Source organism: Oreochromis aureus, linkage group 1 (genome assembly GCF_013358895.1).
Source record: "Oreochromis aureus strain Israel breed Guangdong linkage group 1, ZZ_aureus, whole genome shotgun sequence".
Lineage (NCBI taxonomy): Eukaryota > Metazoa > Chordata > Actinopteri > Cichliformes > Cichlidae > Oreochromis > Oreochromis aureus.
This window is the reverse complement of record NC_052942.1, coordinates 15,104,462-15,130,718: the sequence shown is the minus strand read 5'-3', so window position 1 is coordinate 15,130,718 and position 26,257 is coordinate 15,104,462. Positions and strand designations below refer to the sequence as shown.

General features: G+C 40.0%; 1 protein-coding gene across 1 annotated transcript; it reads left to right on the top strand.

Annotated features, from left to right (window-relative positions):
- The first annotated feature begins 11,361 nt into the window (after positions 1-11,361).
- On the top strand, positions 11,362-24,701 carry LOC120440402 (CUB and sushi domain-containing protein 1-like). The gene is made up of 7 exons (XM_039612830.1): positions 11,362-11,369; positions 12,117-12,304; positions 13,058-13,201; positions 19,108-19,224; positions 19,775-19,990; positions 20,774-20,962; positions 24,469-24,701. Exons 1-7 carry the CDS (start codon positions 11,362-11,364, stop codon positions 24,699-24,701), a joined length of 1,095 nt encoding a protein of 364 aa, XP_039468764.1.
- Positions 24,702-26,257: the final 1,556 nt, after the last annotated feature.

Below are 26,257 nucleotides of genomic sequence, written 5' to 3'. Positions count from 1 at the left end.
CCTCAGGAGGACAGTGAGGCTGCAACTTTAACTCTGAAAACAGAAGCTGTGAGATGGACCTTTAAAAGGTCAATCCTCACAAAGCCCTAGGACCGGACGGCATCCCAGGCCGGCTACTCAGAGTGTGTGCAGACGAGCTGGCAGAGGTGTTCACCAACATCTTCAACCTCTCCCTGAGGCAGTCAGTGGTCCCCACGTCCCTCAAAGCATCCACCATCATTCCCGTTCCCAAAAAATCAGTGGTCTCCTGTCTGAATGACTACCGTCCTGTTGCACTGACATCCGTCATCATGAAGTGCCTGGAGCGGCTGGTCAAAGGTCACATCTGCTCCTCCTCCCTGACACACTGGACCCTCTTCAGTTTGCCTATCGGACAAACAGAGCCACAGAGGATGCCATCGCCTGGCAACACACACCACCCTCACTCACCTGGAGAAAGGGAATACATATGCAAGAATGCTCTTCATCGACTACAGCTCGGCATTTAACACCATCATCCCCTCAAAACTTGCCACGAAGCTCGTCGACCTTGGGCTGGGAACACCGATCTGCAGATGGATTCTAAACTTCCTCACAAACAGGCCCCAAGTGGTGAGAGTTGGTAAGCACACTTCCTCATCGCTCATCCTTAACACAGGTACGCCCCAAGGGTTGTGTGCTTAGCCCCTCCTATATTCCCTGTTCACACACGACTGTGTTGCTAAACATGAGTCCAACATCATCATCAAGTTTGCTGATGACACAACCATCATAGGCCTCATCACAGGTAATGATGAGACGGCCTATAGAGAGGAGGTGATGGCACTGTACGAGTGGTGCCTGGAAAATAACCTGACTCTCAACATCAGCAAAACTAGAGAAATGATAGTGGACTACCGGAAACGACCAGTCAGGGAACACCAGCCCATCCACATCAACGGTGTCAAGGTCGAAAGGGTCAGCAGCTTCAAGTTCCTTGGAGTCAACATCACTGAGGACTTCTCCTGGACCCTTCACACAGACACTGCTATCAGGAAAGCTCGGCCAGCGGCTTTACTTCCTAGGAGGCTGAGGAAGTTTGGCATGAACGCCCAGCATCATCTCAAATTTCTACAGGTGTGCAATTGAGAGCTTGCTGACGAGCTGCATCACAGTTTGGTACAGAAGCTGCTCTGCCAGCAGCCGTGAAATCACTACAGAGGGTGGTGAAGGCAGCAGAGCACATCACTGGCACGAGGCTTCCTGCCATTCAGAACATTTATCACCAGCGATGCCTCCGTAAAGCACACAGCATCATCAAGGACCACAGCCACCCAGCACATCAGCTGTTCTCCTTGTTACCATCTGGCAGACGTTACAGGAGTCTGTCTGCTCGGACTACAAGACTTAAAAACAGTTTTACCACCAAGCCATACGACACCTCAACCACAACACTTAAACACACACGCAACACAGGACTCAGAAGCTACCCTGCAGCTTCACAAGTACTCTGATTAATCTGCACTGGTCACTTCACTTTATTGTTATTGTAGTTTATATTTAAAAAGTGCAATACTGTAAATTTCTGCTGCTCATTCCTGTGCAATATCCCATCTGCCCTCCTGTCATATTTCTTTTCAAGATTTTCTTATTTAATCACTAGTGTACATATATTTATATTTATAGATACATATATATTTAGTCATCTTTTCTCTTTACCATGTCTCTCTAATATTTTGCTCTTTACTATTTTTCTATTTTTATTTTATTTTATTATATTATATTTTATTATATTTTTTCCTACTGTATCATGCTGCTGAGAGACCGCTGCTCGTCAAACACATTTCATTGCGATGTTGACCCTGTGCTAACTTGCATATGACAAATAAAACTGAAACTGAACTGAGAAGACACTGCAGAAGTTTTTTGCAATAGTTTTTCTTACCTTCATTGCCGTTTTGTTTTCTGAGGGAAAAGAAAATGATAATCAATCATTCTTACTAAAATTGAGAAGTACTTGCAGCCTGACTAACCAACTAGAATATGTGAAGCAAGTTTACTTTGTTTTGGTCGAAATTCTATAAATGTATGAAATCCTACATGCTTTTTTATTAATACAAAGAACATCCAGAAGGAATAAATGAGCACACAATTCATAAAAATACCTTTCCATTTTTCTTCTTCATTCAAAACGATCCAACATGAAAAAGAAAGGAAAAAAAAATCAGTATCACACAGAAGTAAAGAATAGGATAGAATAGAATAGAATAATCCTTTAAACAAGATAAAGGGCCATGAATGAATGCCTGTCTTGTGTCTCTGTACTAGGCATGTTTACATTTAGTACTGTTTAGTAGTAACTGTTACTATACAGTGCATCCAGTATGGAAGACTGTCTACTTTTACTGGAGATATCTTCCTATTTTATTATTTTTTAATTGATGTTGTTGTTGTTGTTGTTGTTCCATCCATCCATCCATCCATCCTCATCCGCTTTATCCGAGGTCGGGTCGCGGGGGCAGCAGCCTAAGCAGAGAAGCCCAGACCTCCCTCTCCCCAGCCACCTCCTCCAGCTCATCCGGGGGAACACCAAGGTGTTCCCAGGCCAGCCGAGAGATATATCTCTCCAGCTGCGTCCTGGGTCTGCCCTGGGCCTCCTCCCGTGGGACATGCCCGAACACCTCACCCAGGAGGCGCCCAGGAGGCATCCTTGTCAGATGCCCGAACCACCTCAACTGGCTCCTTTCGATGTGGAGGAGCAGCGGCTCTACTCTGAGCCCCTCCCGGATGGCCGAACTTCTCACCCCTATCTCTAAGGGAGAGGCCAGCCACCCTTCGGAGGAAGCTCATTTCTGCCGCTTGTATCCGCGATCTCGTTCTTTCGGTCACTACCCACAGCTCGTGGCCATAGGTGAGGTAGGGGCGTAGATCGACTCGGTAAATTGAGAGCTTCGCTTTTACACTCAGCTCCCTCTTCACCACGACGGACCGGTGCAGCGTCCGCATCACTGCAACCGCAGCACCAATCCGTCTGTCGATCTCCGGCTCCTTCTCCCATCACTCGCGAACAAGACCCCGAGATACTTAAACTCCTCCACTTGGGGCAGGAACTCATCCCCAACCCGGAGTGGGCACTCCACCCTTTTCCGGCTGAGAACCATGGTCTCAGATTTGGAGGTGCTGATCCTCATTCCGCTGCTTCACACTCGGCTGCGAACCGTTCCAGTGCGAGCTGGAGGCCCCCACCCGATGAAGCCATCAGAACCACATCATCCGCAAAAAAGCAGAGATGAGATTCTGAGGCCACCAAGTGAAAGCCCTCCGCCACTTGGCTGCGCCTAGAAATCCTGTCCATAAAATTATGAACAGAATCGGTGATAAAGGGCAGCCTGGCGGAGCCCATCACCCACCGGAAACGAGTCCGACTTATTGCCGGCAATGCGAACCAAACTCTTACAACGGTTGTATAGGGATCGAATGGCCCGTAGCAATGGGCCAGACACCCCATACTCCCGCAACACCTCCCACAGGACACCCCGAGGACACGGTCGAATGCCTTCTCCAAGTCCACAAAACACATGTAGACTGGTTGGGCAAACTCCCATGCACCCTCAAGTATCCTCGAGAGGATAAAGAGCTGGTCCAGTGTTCCGCGACCAGGACGAAAACCGCATTGTTCCTCCTGTATCCGAGGTTCGACTAACGGACGAACTCTCCTTTCCAGCACCCTGGCATAGACTTTCCCAGGGAGGCTGAGGAGTGTGATCCCCTGTAGTTGGAACACACCCTCGGTCTCCCTTCTTAAAGATGGGGACCACCACCCCGGTCTGCCAGTCCAGGGTACTGCCCTGATCTCCACGCAACATTGTAGAGGCGTGTCAACCAGGACAGCCCTACAACGCCCAGAGCCTTCAGGAACTCGGGCGGACCTCATCAACACCAGGGGCTCTGCCACCGAGGAGTTGTTTAACTACCTCAGTGACCTCGACCCCAGAAATTGGCGGGTCATTCCCTCATCCCCAGACTCTGCTTCCTCCTCGGAAGACGTGTCAGTGGGATTAAGGAGGTCCTCAGTATTCCTTCCACCGTCTGACAATTTTCTCAGTCGACGTCAGCAGCGCACCGCCAGCACTATACACAGTGCAGGTAGAGCACCGCTTTCCCCTCCTGAGACGCCTGACGGTTTGCCAGAATCTCTTCGAGGCAGTCCGAAAGTCTTTTTCATGGCCTCTCGAACTCCTCCCACACCCGAGTTTTTGCTTCAGCCACTGCCCGAGCCGCATTCCGCTTGGCCTGTCGATACCTGTCAGCTGCCTCCGAGTCCCACAGGCTAACCAAGCCCGATAGGATTCCTTCTTCAGCCTGGTGGCTCCCTTCACCTCTGGTGTCCACCATTTGGTTCGGGGATTACCACCACGGCAGGCACCAACCACCTTGCGGCCGCAGCTCAATGCAGCAGCCGGCAATGGAGACGCTGAACATGGTCCATTCGGACTCAATGTCCCCAGTCTCCCTCGGAATGTTGTTGAAGCTCTGCCGGAGGTGTGCGTTGAAGATCTCGCGGACTGGGGCCTCTGCTAGACGTTCCCAGCACACCCTCACTACGCGTTTAGGTGCACCGGGTCTGTCCAGCGTCCTCCCCGCCACCTGATCCAACTCACCACCAGGTGGTGATCAGTTGACAGCTCAGCCCCTCTCTTTACCCGAGTGTCCAGAACATATGGTCGCAGGTCTGGTGATACGATTACAAAATCGATCATCGACCTGCGGCCTAGAGCGTCCTGGTGCCACGTGCACTTATGGACACTCTTATGTTCAAACAAGGTGTTTGTTATGGCCAAACTGTGATTTGCACAGAAGTCCAATAACAAAACACCACTCGGGTTCAGATCAGGGAGGCCGTTCCTCCCAATCACGCCCCTCCAGGTCTCGCTGTCGTTACCCACGTGAGCATTGAAGTCTCCCAGTAGGACAACAGAGTCTCCAGGTGGGGCACCTTCCAGCACCCCCCCCAGGGACTCTAAGAAGGCTGGGTACTCTGAGCTGCCACTCGGCGCATAAGCGCAGATGACAGTCAGGACCCGTTCCCCGACCCTAAGGCGCAGGGAATTCTAAGCATGCAGAGAAGCAAGTTATCCTTCAGCGGCCTATAGTTAACATTGACATTTTAACAGACTTTTCTTGGTGTTCTCATTAAAACTCACAACAGTTGTTAGGCTTTACCAGGACCAGCTTAATCATTTAGATTCATTTAGATTGTCAGTTATTTGAATGTCAATTTAATGTCAAAATAATTTGTTACTCCATGAATACATTTCATACTTTGGCACTTCTACTTCTAATGCTTAAATAAAGCATTATGTGCTTATCATGCATATTAGTAAGCATTTAGCAAGTGTGTCAGGAACTGCTAAATCATCTCAGTGGTGTTTTTCTCTTAACCCTAATTACACCTAATTCACCTCTTTGAGCTCCCTTGGGATGAGCCTTTCTCTTTCCAAGTCTGTCCTTGGCCTGATTTTATACAGGATAAATTAGATAAGCAATATTAAATGTCTCTCTAAAATAATGTTTAAATTGTGCTTGATTTTAGGTCTGTCTGAGCCAACAACATTTGGGACATTCTCAGGAAAAGATGTTCCATCACAGATCGCCTCAAACGGTCACATCATGAGACTGGAATTTCAGTCTGATCATTCAAATACTGGGAAAGGCTTCAATATCAGCTATACCAGTAAGTACCAACTACCTACTTATCGCTCAGTCCATTTGTTGTTTAGGCCGTAGTAAACACCCTTAGTTTACAAAGTCACTGGGGGAAAATGTGTAATCTCAACCAGTTGGTGAGCGGTTACTGGAGGTTGCCAGCAGCCCAAGTCATGCAAACAAAGAGACTAGTCAGTGGCCCACTGGCACTAGGAAAAATCTGTGCTTCTACAGTAGTCCCTGGAGACTGACACTAGGTGAAATTGATTGCAAAGTGGTATGAATTGTGCACTGAAAACCTTCTTGCTTTCCTGCAGATTACTGTGATTGCTTGTAGTTTGCATGGAAGATGCAGACTTGTCTGCAAAAACTCAGAAACTCTTGTGAAAAGCATGACAAAAACCAGAAATGAATTTGCATTGAAGTAAAGATGCACCATTTGAAATGTGTTGGTGGATGTCCTCTATTTCTGCTTTCTGCTGCAATTTTTCCCATTTTTCAGCTACTCCGTGAGTAGTTATTGAGTATTAGCAGAAAAATCTTTGTCTTCTGTGAATACTGCAGTGACTGTGATAGTCTACTAGTCACAAAGAGGATTTGGGGTAGCAGCCTCTTTGCAACCAACCAAATATCCACTGAGATCTCTACCAGCGTACTACCTCATTGTTGTATTTGAATTTGGTTTTGTGATGTGGCAATTTTTGTGTTTTAATTTTTTTAAGTAACTGTCATTTTTTCCCAGCAGTTCTTCTGACAAATGACAGCATGTCGTTTTGACACTTTGACAATTTTTATTCAGAATGCTTCCAGGGCCACTTCAATGGAGTTTTGATAGCAGAAATTTGTTAAACAATACGGACATTCCAACAGTAAAACTGAGATGCAACACTACTACCACCATGTAATCAGAGACAAAAGCAGAAATCAGTTGTCAACACACTGCAATACATCATGTTCTAGGGTAGTTCCTACCGAGTGTCCCTTTTTTTAAACAAGTGATGATTTACTGATTATCAAGCTGAGTATTGCTAAGTAACTTTATGCACATCTTTAAAACATATAAGCTAAATTTACAACTAAATTCTGAGGATTTGCTTCCAGAGCTACCGGCTTGTTGTATAGCTAGTATCTTCATATACTAGTTAAGATCCATATTAAATATAGCTCAGAGTAAAATACATTTTCATATGCTAACCACCTCAGAATGGCACTTCGTTATGATTAATATAATACCGACATCAGCATTACTGCACCTGATGTTACCTTAACCTGTCCTGTTTGACTTCTTCTGCTTGACTGATCCTATGTATGTCTTACTCAACTTTCACCTAGTTAAGCCTGTCCCATTGTCAGAGTTTGAACCCAGCTACTCCATCTTGTATATTTATCCACTCTAAGCTGAACTAGTTCTGCCTGAGTGATTCAGATTCATTCAGTGTGATTACTATGCAGTTTTGCACCATTTCACACACTGCCTCCCAAATGACCTTGTCTTTGGCTCTTCCTTTAGAGGTGGCATTTGACAAATGAAAATTGTGTGTGTGTGTGTGTGTGTGTGTGTGTGTGTGTGTGTGTGTGTGTGTGTGTGTTTTAACCTAGTGAAAAAAAATGAGCATAATTAATAACAAGATGTACTATTTCAAATCCTAACACAAATGAAAGGTTTGATGCACCTCAAATGAAAAATAAATACGCAGTTAAATAAAAATCATATTAAATTAAAGGCCTCTCAAACTTTTTACCTGGCAGAAAAGAAAAATGCTGAAATACATTCAAAAAGTTTTTAGTGGTGAAACTTTTTGAAAATGTAATTTGAAAACCTGATGACATAAATTCTACACTGGGACTTAAAAATATCAAACATATTGTGCTGTTTCAGTAATTTGGTCTATTAACATTTTAATGCATATATGAATATCAAGAGGTTATGCTGTGGGTATATTTATATGAATTGTGTTAGAAACTCAAGAATGAACGCAAGACTGTGCAGTTATTCGGTGAAAGCGGTGCACTGGGAGCCAATAACTGTTCGCAGATTTGAAGATATTATGAGGACGTCATGCGTAAAAATGTGCTTTAGCCTATGACAGCTAAGGTTATTAATGATAGATTCAAAATGGATCTAAATTCTGTTTTTATCACTTTCAGAGGGAAGAAGATGATCATTTCCAATTTAATCTACTGCAAAAAACAATTTTGACCTTATATATGTTCACTTTTTGTTTCTTTAACAATTTGTTTTGAACTAAACCATACTTTGGGCAAAAAGAGACTGGACTCACTATTGTCCCTTGAGGTAGAAAGTGTAACTACTTTAGCGCTTGGGTCTAGCTCAGTGGTGTCCAAACCCAGGCCTCAAGGGCCGGTGTCCTACAGGCTTTAGATGTGTCCTTGATCCATCACACCTGATTTAAATGGCGAAATTACCTCCTTACATTATATGTCTTGAAGTTCTCCAGAGGCCTGGTAATGAACTAATCATTTGATTAGTTCATTACCAGATTTAGACTCTTGGGATAAGTAAAAACTCTGAATAAATAAGTCTAGAGTTAGACCGATCTGAGGCTTTCCCACATTATACAATATTGTTGACATTCTTAACAACATTGACATTGTTGACAATATTGTAGACCCAGTGTGAGATCTAAAACCTGCAGGACACCGGCCCTTGAGGCCTGGAGTTGGCCAAGCCTGGTCTAGCTGGTTAGCCTGCTAACTTTATTGCTCCTTAATGTCAAAATTCTTATTTCCTCACTAACTACAGCTAATCTTTAAAATTTTTACATCTTACTCACAAATGGCTTGCTCAAATTTTTAAATTTCAAAATGCATTCACTGTAAGATGCATAGTTATTCTTATCTGAGGTCAACTATTGAGTTCATCTTTTCTCTGTCATAGCTGAAATATCATTTAGTTTTTATTTTTTCCTCTTTTTATGCCATATGTTTCTACCTTTCCCTGTCACTATGGCTTCTTCTTAGCTTTTTCAGCCTTAGTTGGCCTTTTTTCACCTTCTACTGGGTTTAAACCAATGACTGTATTGGTTTAAACATATCATTTGAGTATTTTGTGTGCTGGCATTTTGTGCTTTTTCTCATACGTATCTTCTAGTCTTTTCCTCCACTTATATAATATCAGTTGTTGAAGGAGTGCAAGGGCTACTGTATCTGTGTCTGCCTTTGGCCTATATAGTGCTTTCTCTACATGCATATTTGAACACATATTTGAATACTGCTGCAAGGCTGTATGTAATATACAGTATGTGTGCATTTTTGTTTGTGTACCTGCCATTTCCCTTCTGGCTCTCATTTTTTTCCCTACGTCCTCTCCTTTCTCTCACTGCTCCCATTTCCCTCCATCAGCAGCTAATCAACCTGAGACATGTCCAATCACTGGGTGTGTGCTCTGGGTGGGATCAGGTTAATCTCTGGAATTGGGATAATATAAGCTTAACATGACAAGGTTGAGTCCACATAAAGATAATTCCATTCCCATATTTCCATATCAGTGGAGATGTCACATTCACTGACAGTGATACAGCAGCGGTTTCATTTTTTTCCCCTGGCAGAACCAATTTTTAGGTATTAAAATAAATTGAAAAAACTGGGAAAAACTGCTCAAATGAAAAGATATGCATACATATTTTGAACCACTTAACCAGAGTGTAGTTGCAATCTTCCAGCTTTCTCTTTTCTTTCAGATTACGTTTTTGTTCTTTTCTTTTTAAATTAATTTGCCTTTGTTTGATACAGTAATTCAATCTTATGTGTCTTAGCCCCAGTTATAACTTTTCTCTGGTTATTTTCTCTCTGTAGCATTTGGTCAGAATGAATGTCATGACCCGGGAGTTCCAGTAAATGGTCAAAGGTACGGTGACCAGTTTCAGCTTGGCAGCTCAGTGGCGTTTCGCTGTGATCAAGGATTCATTCGGACTCAGGTAATAATCATTTGAAAGTATCATTATCACACTTTTTTAACACAATTTTGAAATGATTGTCATAATCGGTGCCCATAGTTGTGTGTTAAAAACTAGTATAAATGTAGCATTTCTTTAAATCGTGTATTTCCAGGGGTCCGATCAGGTCACCTGCATTATTCAGGATGGAAATGTTGTCTGGTCTGCAGCTGTACCTCGCTGTGAAGGTAAACCTAAGCAGACACCTACACATAAGAACTGTTTATTGGATATAGGAGTATAATGTTCCACAAAACATTCAACTATTTTAGCGATTACCATACAGCTCAAGTGTGTTTATGCACCTTTGGAATAATTAAATTTTCTCTTCTAATTGATTTTAGCCTTGCAGTTTGGACACATCATTCTTTCTAAAGAATAATCTTTAAATGAGACCGGCACATGTTGTACCAAAGCTTTTCAGGGACACATATTCATTTATTTAGACACCGAAAGACAGAGATGTACTATTAGGTTGCAGATAAGCAAATTTCATATGTGGAAGTGATAATAACAGGATTGTCAGTTTTCTGCTTTTTCGACAATTTTCGAAGGTGAATGGCACCCACCAGTCTGTGAGCGTTTGTATGTTTATCTTTACAACCTTCCCATCTTGCATCCTGATTGCATTGTCTAAATGACATTATCAATTGTTGCCTGTTGTTAATAAATCGGATAGAGGACAAAATCAAATTGAACATGGGGGGGGTCATCTTTTTAACTATGGAGTACGAGAGAATATCATCTCTCCTGTTCTTGAAGATCCCATCCAAAAAAACTGCTCCTTCAGTAAGCATTCGGTGTTTTGTTTTGTTTTTCTTGCTGAAAGTCTGGATTTATGAGAGCAATCAAATAGGCAAAGGTATGAGCTACTTGAAAAGACAAGCCACTGCAAATTATTGCAGTGGCTTATGTTGTAGCAATGAATAATAAAGAAACCATGAATTCCAGGTCTGGAGTTTTTTATGTTTAATTCAGGTTCTAGACAGACTCAAAATGAATAAGAATAAAAACCGAACATGATACAATGTCTGATATTTCATTTTATTTGAAAGAAACAGCTCAACAGGAGATAATTATTGTTTTTTAATGTGTCATAATTGAAATTTTGGAACTCCAAGTGTGAGCTATAAAGTAGTGACGGTATGTGCCAGTTTTGCTGCCTGCAGCTTGTGCAGGGAAACGGAGAGTTATTTTTTGGCACCATTTGACACATAAATATATTTAATTCCTCCTATAAATTATAATGTGATAATTATTTGGGGCTTTTTCAAAAATCACTAACTCAAAATTGCTTACTGTAGCACAAGATGGGCTCACCGTAATTTCTGAAGGTAAATGTTTATGTATGAAATATAGAAATTCAGAGTGGATTAGAATGATAAAATAAACGGAGCAGACAATTAATCTGCTAACTTAATGAAATAGGAGTAATTTACATACATTTACAAGGAGAAAATGATTAATTTAATTTCCTGCGGTTGTGTGTGGAGGTCTTTGTTTCTATCCAGCTCCCTGTGGAGGGCATCTTACAGCACCTACAGGTGTTTTGCTATCTCCTGGTTGGCCCTCCTTTTACAAAGACTCTCTGAACTGCCAGTGGGTGATTGAAGCACAAGCAGACCATGCTGTAAAGATACACTTTGACAAGTAAGTGTATTATTCAATTATGCTGTTGACTGATTTGTCAAATGTGTTTGTTCAAAAATTGTTGAGGTTTGACTGTTAATGGTTAGAAAATATGGTACGGTTAGGGAGTGCATTATTTAGTTAATATTTTAGTTGGGCAGTCTTTCATATGCAATATAAGGTAGTCAGATATAAATGAGGCTGGTGAGTTACTGCTGTAGTAAATGATTAATGTTAGCTTTTTACATTTTTTTTCTTCTGGAAACAAGCCACAGACAGATGCAGTGTAGCCTGAAACTGCAATAGCAGAAATTTGTCTTTTTGAAATGTGACGTACACGCCGAGTTATCTTCATCGCCTATGAGGCATTTCATTTGTGGACGATTCAGCATACTTCTTCTGAAGCAGAGGCTAGTTAATTTTTCATTTAGCTGGTCAGATATAATTATTCAGATACCGCGTTGTTGCAGTGTGTCAGTAGCTCCCAAATCTTGGTTTCTGTTCAACTAGATAGGTTGGTGATATACAACATCCTTTTTCTGGATCAGCTACTATTTGATGGTTAGACCCAAAAATCGACTGATTAGGCCCTGTAGCTCCAACTTAATGTAAATGGGTTAACTAGTGTTCAGCTATTTAATAGAATAGTTGAAGGTGTGACTGATTGATTGCTTACATATCAGTCAAGTTTCTTATATGGTAGTACTTTGTTATAGCTCGGTGGGGTTTTTTTTGCCTACAGTGGATTAATTGTGCAAAATGAACAATATTGTCGAGTTTTTGTTTTTCAGCATTGGAATTTAGTAACATGTATAAGTGTAGTTGTGAGTTTCATGTGCATGTTTTTGTTTTTCTTTGTTTCTATAGGTTCCAGACAGAAGTCACCTATGACACGCTGGAGATCAGGGATGGCCCCTCAGCATCCTCTCTCCTGATCGGCGAATACCATGGTACCCAAGCGCCTCATTTCCTGATTTCCACATCAAACTTCCTGTTCCTGTTGTTCACTACAGACAACAGCCGTTCTGCCGCAGGCTTCAGCATCAGATATGAAAGTAAGTCTAAATGACTGATAGACTGAAACTGTCATGAACTAGCTGTGTGGAGGCAGATGAGGACCCAAACGCAAAACTCACAGAGACAGAAGTGGAACTCAGAAACGCTGCTTTATTGCAGGACTTACAAAGTAACAAAACTAAACTGGGTAAACTAAACTGAGGACCGAGGGAACACAGGGAGGCACACAGGTTCGGGAAAGAGACGTTGCCGAAGCGACACTGAACTGAGAGAGACATGCACATAAATACACAGAGGCTTAACGAGGGAAGTGGGGACACACGGGGAACACAGCTGACACAGATAACCGTAACGAGACATGGCAGGAAAAACGCGACACTGACGGGAGACTGTCAAAGTAAAACAGGAAGTACAGAGGTGCAGACGGGAGGAGAGAGAGACAGGAGAGCACGGGGAAAGCACAGGCGTAGCGGGCTGGGGAGACATGGAATGAAACACAAGGAGGGGAAACGAGGGCTCACAGATACACAGAGGAGCACACAGGGGGTAACCAAAATAAGGGACATCTTAACAGAACCTAGGAATCATGGCATAATGAAAGAACAAAAGTACAAAAACACAGAATACTGGGCCAACGTGGCCCAGGACCATGACAGAAATGCCTGGTAGACACACTCGAAATTGCTTACAGACGCAAATACACTCAACCTCTTGACACTGCGGCGGTTGTGTGATGTGATTTTCAGGTGTGAAAATGGAGTCAGATTAGTGTCTCGATCCTGGTATCCCAGTGAATGGTCGTCGCCATGGCAGCAGCTTTTCCATTGGCTCTCGTGTGTCATTTACATGTGACCCGGGATACACACTTAGCGATCAGGAGCCAATTGTTTGCGAGCAGAATCATCAGTGGAGTCACGCTCTTCCCAGTTGTGATGGTTAGTATCTTCTTTTATTTTATTTGATCTCTTTCAGGAATTACCCAGTAGCGTGAGTAATACAATCAGGGGCGAATGCTGTTCTCTCGTGACTCACCTCACACATCTCTAAACACGGAAAAGAGTGAAAAAATGTTGTCAACATACAGTACGTACTGACAGAGCAGGCCATTGTGGTTTGGGGTTTGTTTTCTTTTAACCAAAGACATTGCCCAGTTTTTGCCTCCAGATGTGCTCAGTTGGGAGAACAGCTTGAACTAGCTTTATAAATACACTTCTCAAGCTGAAAGCTGCATTAAATGCTTTCGTTGGCAAAATAAGTCATCTTGAGCTGAATTTAATTTTGGCCAAATTGTTGTTTGATTGATTATGTGTGCTTTAGAGCTGATGTTTTTAATTCTCCAACTGAATATATTTCAACTAAGAAATAGTAGCCACCACAGTCTTTTTTAGGGATTTTTATCTAATTATTTTCTTTACACTGGAAATCAATGTATGAGCTCTTTTTTAAGTTAATCTGGCACTACAAGAGAAGTTGAAATTGCATCTTGCTTTGATAGACTTTTGAAAGATTGATAAATATCAGACTTTGTTATACTATTTAGCACTTTTCTTACAATCCATCTCAACTATAACTATATAACTGTGTTCGTTGCACCTTGGACAGGGCTTCATTCTATCACTTGGCTACCACATACAGACAGATGCACACTGAACTTGACATCTGCTGTTTGTACATCCTCTCTGAAGATCTAGAGACACTGTTTTTTTTTCACTCATGTTCAATCCTGTCCTCAAAGCTAAACATTTTTAAGGGTATGGTTTTTTGTTTGTTAAGCAACTTACCGCTGACATATGAATCATTCAAAAATAAAATAAGCCTTTAACTCAGGGGACAGCTTTGTGTCTACACATAACAGACAATATAAAGTAGCAAGGAGGCAGTTTTTAAATTGCACTTTTAAGCACTTTGTTACTAGCAGCCTAGTGCAAAAACACATCATTTGTCCCCATTACTTTAGTTGAATTTCCAAAATTGCCAAAGATAACACAGAATGACAAGCATCAAATAGTATTTTTACACCAACAGGGTGATTACCAGAGAGCTATTAGCTCTAAACTTTGCATATCATAATATAGTGTGTAATGTGTCCTTTGAGGAAACTGATCAAGACAGACTTTTAGCAGATGAACTGCAGGTAAAAGATCCATCTGTTCTTTAATGTGATCCATCTACTCTTCACCAGAGCCACATCAGAAATGGTCTCATTGGAAGGCTGGTTTTTGGTTCAAATTGTCAATGAGGAATATCTACAGCCATCTGTAAAACATGTTATAGTCTCGGTCATGGTTTGAGGCTGAATTTCAGTCAGTTGATGCTGTCAAAACAAGTGGATTCTGAACACAAAAAAGTACAGTTAAACTTTCCTCTACCATGTGATAAAGCAGGTAGAGGAAAACAGCTTCCTTTTTCAGCATTGCAAACAGAACAGAACATATCAGTCATGGACTGGCCTCCCCAGAGCCTTGATGTCGATATTAATGAAGCAATGTGGGATCATCTTGACAGAGAACAGAACCAAATCTGGCCAACATCCACAGAAGAGATTTAAATGTCCTTCAAGAACCTTGGAGGACTATTCCTGAAGACTACATAGAGACATTAAAAGTACACTTGCCCAAGAGAGTTCAGGCTGTGTTGAGGAATAAAGGTGGTCATAAAAAATATTGACATTCAAGCACACTGGAGTTGCACAGAAACTTCGTTTTTGTTTCCTTATGTTGGCGCAATTTTGCATGCACTTCAATAAATCTCTACCCCTATTCTCCATTTGGTAGCAAAAAGTAAAGAACTGATGGGTGGCTCAAGATTTCTGCAGATTACTTTTTATGCTAAATTTTCTGCGTGGTCACTTCATTTCTACACTGACCCTGAACATTGAAACCTCGTTTTAATATCAACACAAAATACAGGAGAATAAAGATGGAAGTGGCAGAAAAGAGGATCAGTCTGTGTCAGAGGTAAAAGACATTTGAAAGGGAAGGTGTTTTCAGTGACACCAGTAGCTACTTTCCTTCATAGCAGAATATTGATGAAATAAAAATCCGTTCTCTCACTTCTGCCTTTTGCCCTTTCACTTTTTGCAACAGACAGCTGTAATTGGACAAACAGTCTTCACTCCCACCACAATGACTCAAGCTGGACATTTAGCCTTTGTGAACTTATTCAGGTCAATAGAAATTACTGAAACAGATGCTCCCTGGCTATTCAAAGGGCTTCCTATTCAGCGTTTTTCCACAGCTTATGCTATGGTGGGAGTTAAACAAACAGCATCTCATCTGCTCTGCCAAATGAACATAATCAAATATGAAAATGAAAGGATATCACAAGTTAGTAGTAAGTTCATGGCAAAGCAATCTATGTCGTACTTACAGCCATATAAGGCAAACAGTTTTAAACCGGCACTGTGACATTTTCAATTTTCAGCCAGGCATGCCACTGAATGAGACAGCTGTCACATTATAAGACATGTTATTTCAGAATGGCACTTTTCAGAAATGGTGTGTAAGACTTGACTAAATGTAATGTGAGATATAGTGTGCTTTTGGGCGAAGATCACAGTGGAATTATGTGTTAAGTATATTATTACACAGCTGAAATTTAGATTAATCACATTTGGCTGCATGTTGTGGAAGTGTGGGACGAAACAAGAAGTCTTGCAAATACTGAGCAAACCTACAATATCTACTCACAAAATTCTTGGTTATTCTATTTAAAAGAGCAAAGAAATCATCTTTAAGCCCTCCCACAGGCATGCTGGAAGCGATTCATACACACACTCGCACCCATTAATGGCAATAATGTTATTTACAGGACAGTCTCAGAGGCACAGTTAACATTTCATACACACTACATTACACAGACAGTATTGCATTTAAAATAAAAAGCAAAATGACATGTCGTCATCCCCCGAGGCATGCAGGCACCATTCCCTTTCAGTAATGCCAGAACGTCTATTCAACACAAACCATTCATCTTATTCCTGCAGGTCAGTTAAATCATCAAACAGATAACGCTGGCTGCTCTTTTATGTGTCAGGAAGAATATTGAAAGGGTGCTGTGACATTTTAAAGCATGCAGTTGGTGCCAAGACAACAACTTGTTAGAAGTGACCAAAGTTAGAGAATCACTCTAAGTGAAGTGCGATGGATTCCTCTAAGAAGGTATTTAAAGACTAAGAAAAGGGAAGGAGGAGGAATGATGCTGAAAACTGATATGCTATCTTTATATATTTATCTCTCCTCTCTGAAAACCAAGCAGCTCTTTCTTTAGAATCCAGCCTTCTTTTTCTTTTTCTTTTTTTTTTGTTAGTCATGAATCGTCTCTCTTTCTTGTCACATTCTTTTTATGCATTGTTATACACCTCACAGTTTCTCACACACATTTCCTTAACGATCTCTCTCTCTCTCTCTTTTCACACACAGATGATTAGGACCACCAAAGTATGAACCGTTACACACGTTACATACATTACGTACTGACAGACATGCGCATGTGCCTCCCTTAACAAGGGTCGTTTAGTCAGACAGTGTCCTAGTTTTTGCCAAATCCTGATGGGAGTCTGAAAAGCTGGCACAGGTTACCGCAACACTCACAAGACAGCTAGTCCGTGAGAGGGAACAGCTCGTATCACAGCTTCTCAAATCAACCCCAGCCCTGTTGAAATATGATATAGAATAGTAGGAAGAAAAATGATCAGACTGAGAGATTGAGAGAGAGAGGGGTGAAGACGAGGTCTGCACGCTGGAGTACCTGCAGCATGAAGAAATTAGAGGAGGTGTGAAATCTGTCCTCATAAATGCAAAAATCATAAATAGTCTTTTTATAAACCTTTCACCAAATGAATGACTACTGCATTTATCTCTGTAGCTAAAGGATGCGTTTGTGTACCAAAATATATTTAAATTGACAGTTAAGAAAAATGTTTTGTCTGTTTGTTTTGTTTATAGTCTGGAATCCATTTGTTTTATAGCTGACAAAGAGATTCCTTTTATTGCCATGCCAGTCAAACACCTTGAAGCACTTTAATTGAATTAAATTTATCTGAACTGCTCTGAATAGTACTGAAAGCGATGAAAGCTCAGTCAAAGAGAAGCAAAGAGTCAATATATTATCTTAGTTCAGAAGTCTCTGATGTACTGCTAGCTCTCTTTTACTCTCCATTACATTACTATGGCATTTTTCATTCTGCAGTACCCCAAATGAATTTGTCCCATTCCATATCAGTGAATTGCTCTGAGTGGAGGCTAGGTATCTGGTAACACACACACACCAATCCCTCACTCTCTTTTAACAAACCAGTCTCTGTTTGTCTGTGACATTCTCCCTGCTCTTTCCCTTTGTCCTTTTGTTTCTGCAGTAAGCTCATCTTTAACCTTTGTTTCGTTCACTTTGCAAAATCTCTTTGCAAAAGTTCCAGCTTTTCTAACACAAATGGCGTTTGCTGAAATCAGCACTGCTCATTGCTCACTGCTCATACTATACAGTAGAATGTTTGCACGCATATTGTTAATGTCGTGTTTCTTCACCATGAATGCAATCGTCTAAACTGGACACACATTTGCCAACTGTTCAGCACATAAAATGATGATATCTCTATTATGTTAAGTGGTGTCATGACTGCATAACAGGTCGATTTACGTACAAGACCTGAGACGCCAGGGTTTGGTATTAGAGTTATGTATGACTAACATCTTAAAATCTTTATTCTTTATTATTATACGTTGTTCTACTCTACATTAATCTTTCTTCTTATGTAATCATACAGTAAGTCTTCAGTACAGGCCTGAATTAAAACCATGCTAACTACATCAAATTCAGGGGTGATTTTCTGCAGGCTGGGGGGAAAAAAGCCAAGGTCCCAGGAATTTAATAAAAATTTATATTAATCTGCCAGTAGGTAGTGAGCAGAGTTGGGATCGTTACTCAAAAAATAAGTAATCTATTAGAAATGCTGGTTTCTTTTAAAAAAAAAAATAATAATGTAATACTGTACTTACTTAGTTATCCATGGTGAAAGTAATTAATCACATTAATTTTGTGTCATGACCTAAAATGTATTGTCACATAGTTACCAGTTAAGAATATCTACCTTAGCCCCCTCTCCTGCAGCCTGGTACCAATCTGAAATAATGAAAACATCACTATAGTCTTTATTTCAGTGTTGCTAAGTTTGAACACAAAGCAAAGTTGAAAACCAACTCTAAGAGATTTCAAAATGTTTTCCACATTGATTCTACTCTAACATGTAGAAATGGATGCTACAAAGCTAGAAGCCCAATTCCTCATCACTGCTTTTTTTTTTTTAACACCGTTAAAGATCAGGCTCTGGCTGCTGGGCTAGGCTGGGTTCTTCACTAGCTTTGTCATAGCATGCTGTCACTTTTCAGATACTTTTAATGAGCCAAGCTGTGTTAGCAGCATTATGTTTCGGTCTTGGACACAGTTTTCACTTTACCATTGTGCTATTGTCCTTCGTGCAATAAAAACAAATGTAATGTCCATATTGTCGCTTCTCAAAAGTTGTAGAGCACCCCACCATTTTCCTCCTCCCTGGAAGGGAAAGGCATGTTTGCCATTATGCAGTCAACTAATGACCCTTTGTAATACAAGTAACGTCATAATTGAACTATAGCTTGATCACTGAATTAAGTACAATAATGCAATACTTTATTGTGTTACTGAAAAATGTAATGTGACGATTGTAACATGCTACTTTGGAACTCATTACACTGATCACTGGTGGCAACCTCTTAACGGTACTGAAGACGTGTACATTTTTAGTATAACTTTTTTGAGTTTTCTTCTGCTGTGTTCCAATCTTCTCTGTCTGTCACATTTTCAGCTCTTTGTGGAGGTTATGTTTATGGTAAAACGGGAACAATTCTGTCTCCTGGCTTTCCTGACTTCTACCCCAATTCTCTAAACTGCACCTGGACCATAGAAGTGTCCCATGGAAAAGGTAAGAATGCTCAAATGTAATGGAAATGCCAATCATTGGTTGTAACATGTTCAAATATGTATTTTTTCATATTTTAATAATATGGAAAAATGTGTTAGGCAATGAAATGCGGCCACCCTTTGCCACAAATTCTTCAGTGTACACTTGGACAATTTTTCAAGTGTAAAAAATAGTTCTCTTAGACAACTTGCCACAGCCCTCTCACTATCTTCATGTAATGCCTCTTCATGTAATGCCAGACTGACTCAGAGATGTTGAGATCAGAGTGCTGTGGGGGCTCTATGGTTTTCTTGTCACTGCAGATAGTTTTATATGACTTACACATTATGCAAGATGGATTTGGGACAGAGCATATTCCTCACTGATGGTACTGGATGATGGATAAGAATCTCATGTACAGTGGCTTAGACTATTGCTTATATATATTGCCTGATAGAGTGTATGCTTTGCGTATCTGTAACTGTCTATCTTACACTGCATGCCTATCCATCCATTCTTGCATTCATCTATCCTTTCATCCATCTATCCATTTTGCCATCTGTTCTTTCAGGAGTCCATTTGGTTTTCCACACTTTCCATCTGGAAGAGAACCATGACTACTTGTCAATCACAGAGGATGGCAATTTTCAGGTTCCGGTAGCTCGACTCACTGGCTCCGTGCTGCCTCCTAGTGTTAAAGCTGGACTCTATGGGAACTTCAGCGCTCAGCTACAGTTTATTTCAGATTTTTCCATGAGTTACGAAGGATTTAATATCACTTTCTCAGGTAAGAACACCCGAACACAATTTTTCTACTTCTTTTTTAGCATTGCATTGGCTAAAATTCATTTTAAAGTAAATTACAAGGCTTATTAAGTTGCCCTGTTAGTGACTGTATGATGATCCCTTACCAAAAAACAAATAAATAAATAAATAACAAATTCATTGACTTTTCTTTAATGGCAGACTCTTGAAATTTGCAAACGAGTAAACCAAATTGTTAGATACAGTGTTTCACCTGCTCAAGTAACTGTTTAATATGCGATGAAAAAATGGGTTTTATGCGTTATTAAACCTAACTGGTTATTTTGGCGGATATTCAGTACATCTGGTTAAGTGCTGCACTTACATTTAAAAGCTTTTATTTGGGACCTTGATACATGATACACGAATTTTTGACAGTTTCCCTAAGTATTTCAAACCTATTTGGCACTAAAGATTACAGAGCTTCCTATTTCAGTGGATGAAGCAGTCTTGAATGAGACTGCTGCACATGTTTTCATAATGAGATGAAGCAGGGAAAACTCATTTATAAATCAAATGTGTCCTTTTTAACATTCTTGTAATTTAAGCTAATGACAGTTTAATAAATTAATCTTTAAGTATTTAAATCTTTCTGGGGAATTTAAAATAAGTCTTTATGACACTTAAGTGACACAGCTCTAAATGCTTAAATGTAGTGTTAATGCATTTCTTTCTAGTGTTGGCTAATATAACAATTTTTGCACACTTCTTATTAATTAATACCTTCTTTCTTTTTATCCTGACTCACAACAATTTCTCTCTACAGAGTATGACTTGGAGCCATGTGAGGGTCCTGGTGTACCAGCATCCAGCAGGAGAATGGGACTCAGCTTTCAAGTTGGTGATTCATTGAACTTTTCTTGCTTCCCTGGCTACCGACTTGAGGGAGAGAGCAAGATCACTTGTCTGGGAGGAGGCAGGCGAGTCTGGAGCAACATGCTACCACGATGTATAGGTAAGATGTCAGCGCTTAGATTGACTGATTTGCCAGAAATATAAATTGATAGCAACGACATGCAAAACAGAAATCATGGTAGATTATTTCTTCATCTGAAAAACATTTCCATTGCTAGCAGGAGTCAAACTGGATTTTCTGAGGTTGTGAATATATTTGCAAACTTTAAAAAAAAAAAAAAGTATTGTTATTTAAAAAAAATTTCGTGTTCTTAAAAAATGTAAATTAAAAAAAATAAAATTCCTTTATTCTCTCATTACACAGTCATTTTTAACAAATTCATTTTGCTAGTGTTATTGCACCAACAGGGTGCTATTAGGTTAAACAGGATGACATTAGAGATGCTCTTTTTACATTCAGACTATTTTTTATGCAATATTATACTAAAAAATACAATGTTGAATATGTTATCTCTTCTATGAAAACAACTGGCAGGTGGCAAATAAAACAAAACTTTTAAAGTAAATTCTTGGCCATATGAATAAACCTGGAGCATTGTTATAATTCAACAGTATTACTGTATTGCTAACGTAACAATAATCGACTTGTTAAATGTTAGTTTTATTTGCTAGAATTTTGCTGTTTGCACGTTGTAACTTCTTAGCGTTTGATGCGTATCAATGTTTTCTTGGATCCTGGTGGTAATTTGCGAGTCTGACTGGTGGTTGCTGGTAATTTTGAAGCCCAGAAAGAGCAGACTGAAAATGCTATAATAGCATTATCTGTCAAGAGATCAAGCCTGACAAAGAGGAAACTAAGCAAGAGCAGCTGGCAATGTGCACAAGTTTCATCCCCTTTCGTTCCTTCTAAATGTTCCTCTCTTTTGCGCTCTGTCTCTGTCTAAATTTCTGTTTCTCCTTCTCTTCCTCTATATTTTGACAGTCCTTTGATAGATAATTGGGGCATTAGGCACTATATGAAAAGTGTTAATACCGTGCCTTTTGTTACTCCCCTTTTCCCTTTTCTAATTTCTTTCTGAGCATTTTCAGGCTTGTCTGTCTTGGTTCATCTGCTATCTCTTCTTCTTTTCTTCCCCTTCCAATTCTCTCTTTATCCCTTTCCTGCCCCTCTTCTCGAGGCTCTGTTCTCTTACTCCCACTCTATTGTACTCTTTTCACTTTAAAAGGAATTTCTGAAGAATTGCTGTGACTCTCCTTTATTTATGCTCCTTACCTCCTACCTTAATCTGCTTTAGACACGACAGAACATTTACAGAAATGTTGTTTTGAATTTCAAATTTCTTCAGATTTGATAAACACTGCGTCTTTTTTTAGTGCGTTTTATATTGTTTCAAACCACCCTCTCTCGTCTGTCTCATTACTCCCATTTCCTCTTTTTTTTCTTCTAAGTAGTGGTGGTCCTCTTCAGTGGGAGTTAAAAGCCTGCTCGGCTCTCTTCTTTTATCTCCTCCTCATTTGCATATGACAAATCACTATTTGTACAAAGTACCAGTTTATATGAATTCCTAAACTTTGATAGGCACGGCACCTGCTAGATCATTATGTATAATTTTATGAAGGACTTCTCCGACATACTTATCCAGCTTTATTGTTTGCAGGGGTTTTTTGTGTGTTGTTTTGTTTTCTGCCCTTTTATCACTCTTTTGTAGTTTATTTTTAAGGTATTTTGTTGTTTTTGTAGCATATTTCAGACAGTGTTTTTTGAACTGCAGTGCAGTGCAAGAGTCTTGAGCCAGCAGTCATTTCTTTATATTTTTGCAGGGTTTTTTTTTTGGGGGGGGGACTTGAACAATAGTTGTCCCAGCTTTCTGAAGGTCTTTCAAATGTTTCAACATTGGCTGTTTTGTCTCTCATTTTCAGTCCAATCCTTGTACCTGACCATTTTCAGGGCAATGTTTTTTGTTTGTTAATCTGACATATGACTCATTCAAGAATAAAAAAGAGCCCTAATCCAAAGAATGAATCAGTATTGTGTCTAAACATAATAGTCTCTTCAGGCATTTTGTGACTAGCAGTGTGTTGTAAATGCATATAATGTCCCCCCTTTTAGCTGAAACTACAAACATTATCAATGATAGCACAGTTTAACAGGCATAAAATAGTATTTTTGCACCAAAAAAGTGAGTACCAAAGAGTTATCAGCTGTTAACGTTGCTTATCTCAGCATGGTGTGCCCTTAAGAAATTTGAGGAAACTGGACAAGTGGAAGAAAAAAAGAGGAAGTGGTAGATATAAAAGATTACCTACCGAAGATGAACAATAACTGAGAGCCATCTTCTGAAGAAGCAGGAAAACATCTAGCAAAGAACCTGACACAGGACCTGTGAGATGCATCTGGCCCTGTAGTTCAATGAAACCTAATCAGAAGTGGCCTCACTGAAAAGGTGGCAGTGACGAAGCCATTCTTACAGAAGGGAAACACCAAGTGAAGGCTGATGTATGCTAAGCTACACATGAACTGGACTGGAAACCAGAGGCAATTTTTAGATTCTTGGTTCAGATCATCATCGATCTTTATGTACAGAGGAGGTCAGGAGAGAGGTACAACAGTGAGTGTCTACAGCCGTCTGTAAAACACAGTGGAGGCTCTGTCATGGTTCAGGGATGCAGTTAAGCTTTTTATTTGGGGGATCTTGTCAAAACTGATGGTATTATGAACGCATAAAAGTACCATCTGAAAATGATCCACCAGGCAGCACCATCTGGAAGAGGTCTGATTAGCAACGGCTTCATTTTTCAGCATAACAGTGATCCCAAACATACTGCTAATGCAGTAAAAGCATGGATGGAAAAACACAGTGGGACACTATCAGATATGAATATTTCTGCAGAATCCCAACGTTGAGATTACTGGGATAATCTTGACAGAAAAATGAACCTTCAAGAAGCTTTCAACTCTTTCTGAAGACTACTTAAAGAAATTATGAGAGAGTTCAGGCTGTGTTAAAAAAAAATAGGTTAGTCAAACTGAATATTGACATTCAAGCTCTTTCCCATATGGAAAAGAAATAGTAAAACTTATATGATTCACTCATGAAAGTGGCCACTTTCTCATTACTTTCATATATTGTTTTAGTAAGTATCCAAAACATACAAGTTTCATTATATAGTTTTTCAAGGGATCTTATATCTGTTTTCATCCTTATATGCTTTTCATACAAGTTTCACACAAGACAGATACAAACTTTATAAGATTTATATATATCTTTTCCATATGGGTTAGAACGGTACAAACTCTGTTTTTGCCTTTTATACCATATCACTATATTTCCATTTATGTTTGCATCACTCCACCTATTTCTCATTTTTCTAGCAAAATATAAGAGCAGTGGCTCAAGACATTTCCACTGTTTTTTCATAGACTTCTGCATTGTCTCTGCCGAGTTGAAAAAGGTTTGTGGCGCTACTTAATATGCGCCATGCTCTCTCCACGTCATGCAGAATTTCTTTTTTATTTAAATAAATTATAACCCAAGCCTGCTATTCATAGATAATTAGATAGAAGTGTTCTCATTTTGTAACTTCTCCTCTACTGCCTCGCTACAGCTGAGTGTGGGGCCTCCTCACTGGGACCAGAAGGTGTTCTCCTTTCTCCAAATTTCCCCTCCAACTACAGTAACAACCATGAGTGCATCTACCGCATTACTACTGAAAAGGGCAAAGGAATCAGGCTGAAAGCTGAGAGCTTCTCATTGCAGGATGGAGATTATCTCAAGGTGTGTACCCTGTGCACACTCACACAGATATGCATGCAAAAAATGACAAATTTCACCAATTAGTCCAAAAGTGTATAATTTATTTACTGACTCTCTTACTCTCTCTCTCTCTCTTTCTCTCTCTCTCTCACACACACACACACACGCACGCACACACACACACACACACACACACACACACACACACACACACACACAAAATACATACAGGATTATACTATCAAATGCTGTCAAAATGCAAAGCTGTATGTACTTTGACTTTGCTTGAACAATCATTACATGTTTGGCTTGCTGAGCTCTAGATGCTAGCATGAATACTCTATGAAATAGTGTGTCAAAGCTTTTGTTCTAGCCATGAACATCTGGTCTAATTAAGGTGTCAGGGAATGTTTGTCCTTTAATTATATGAGATGTGCAAGTCCAAGAAAAGGAGAAGAGTGAATAACATTAGGGTCTCTGGTTTCTTGGCTTACCCGCTATGTAGTTAAATATTATTGTCAAGGTAGACCTACCTTTTAGATGTGTTAAACATTGTTGCAAGAAGCAATAACATCCCTGCAGGGGGTTATTAACCATCTTCCCTATTAGTGCTGATGGTGCTCCTGCTGTAGTCATCCATGCTGAATGAATGCTTTGGAAGCAGAGGCACAGAAGGATCAATTCTTCCTCTATTAACCCTCTAATGAATCCACTACAGTGTACAATTATTATTGTGTTTGAAGGTTGGCTTTTTTGCACTTTCATTACTCACTTTCATTACTCATATTATGGAGGTACCATCAATAAAATGAATAACTGTTTGACACAATTTGTAGAATAGAATAGAAATGTTTTACCCCAGTTTCAAGCTTTATTGTTGTGTTGCTAGCTATTTTGATTTTGGATGATCACCTCCTGCATGGTTTAGTGTTTACTTTTCAATATCTTTCTTTCGTTCTTTTTTTGCTGTTTCTTTGTTGTATTCCCTTTTGCATTATTCAAAAAGCAAACTGGTGAAGTGCCAAATAATTGACTTCTACTAAAGGCCACTAAGTCAGTGCCCATAGACTCCCAAGTTAAAACTTCCAACTTCAAGGATAACATTAACATGTAATAAATCCACAGAGTTCACTTTCAGCCTTTATTTTGGACAAACAAAGAAATTTTTATTTGTTTTTTTTTTTTGACAATATATTTATTTGTATTTAGTAAAAAAAATCTCAATTCCTTGGACTTTTTTTCTAAGACACTGAAAGAGGTACATTGATCTGTAGTGTATTTAAGATGTGGAGTTTTTTTTTTATTTTATTGTTCAAGAAATTTTTTATATTATAAACTTGATGTTCAAAAATTCCCATCTGCACAGAGAATTACAGATATTTCTGATGCGCATATAGCCTCATAAGTCTCGCTCTGGTACATGTGCCCCGTTGGCAATTGTGCAAGCTATTTTACAGTCTTAGCGCTGTCCTACAGACATCGTCTAAAACTGTTTTTATTCACAATGTCTCTTAGCAGTATTAGGCCTGAGGGCATGGTTAAGCCAGTATGTGGTTAGAGTGTATTATCAGTCTTAGGCCTAGAGCATTGGCTGAGCCTGTCTGTGGTTAGATTGTATTAGCAGGGTTCTTCCTGACTTT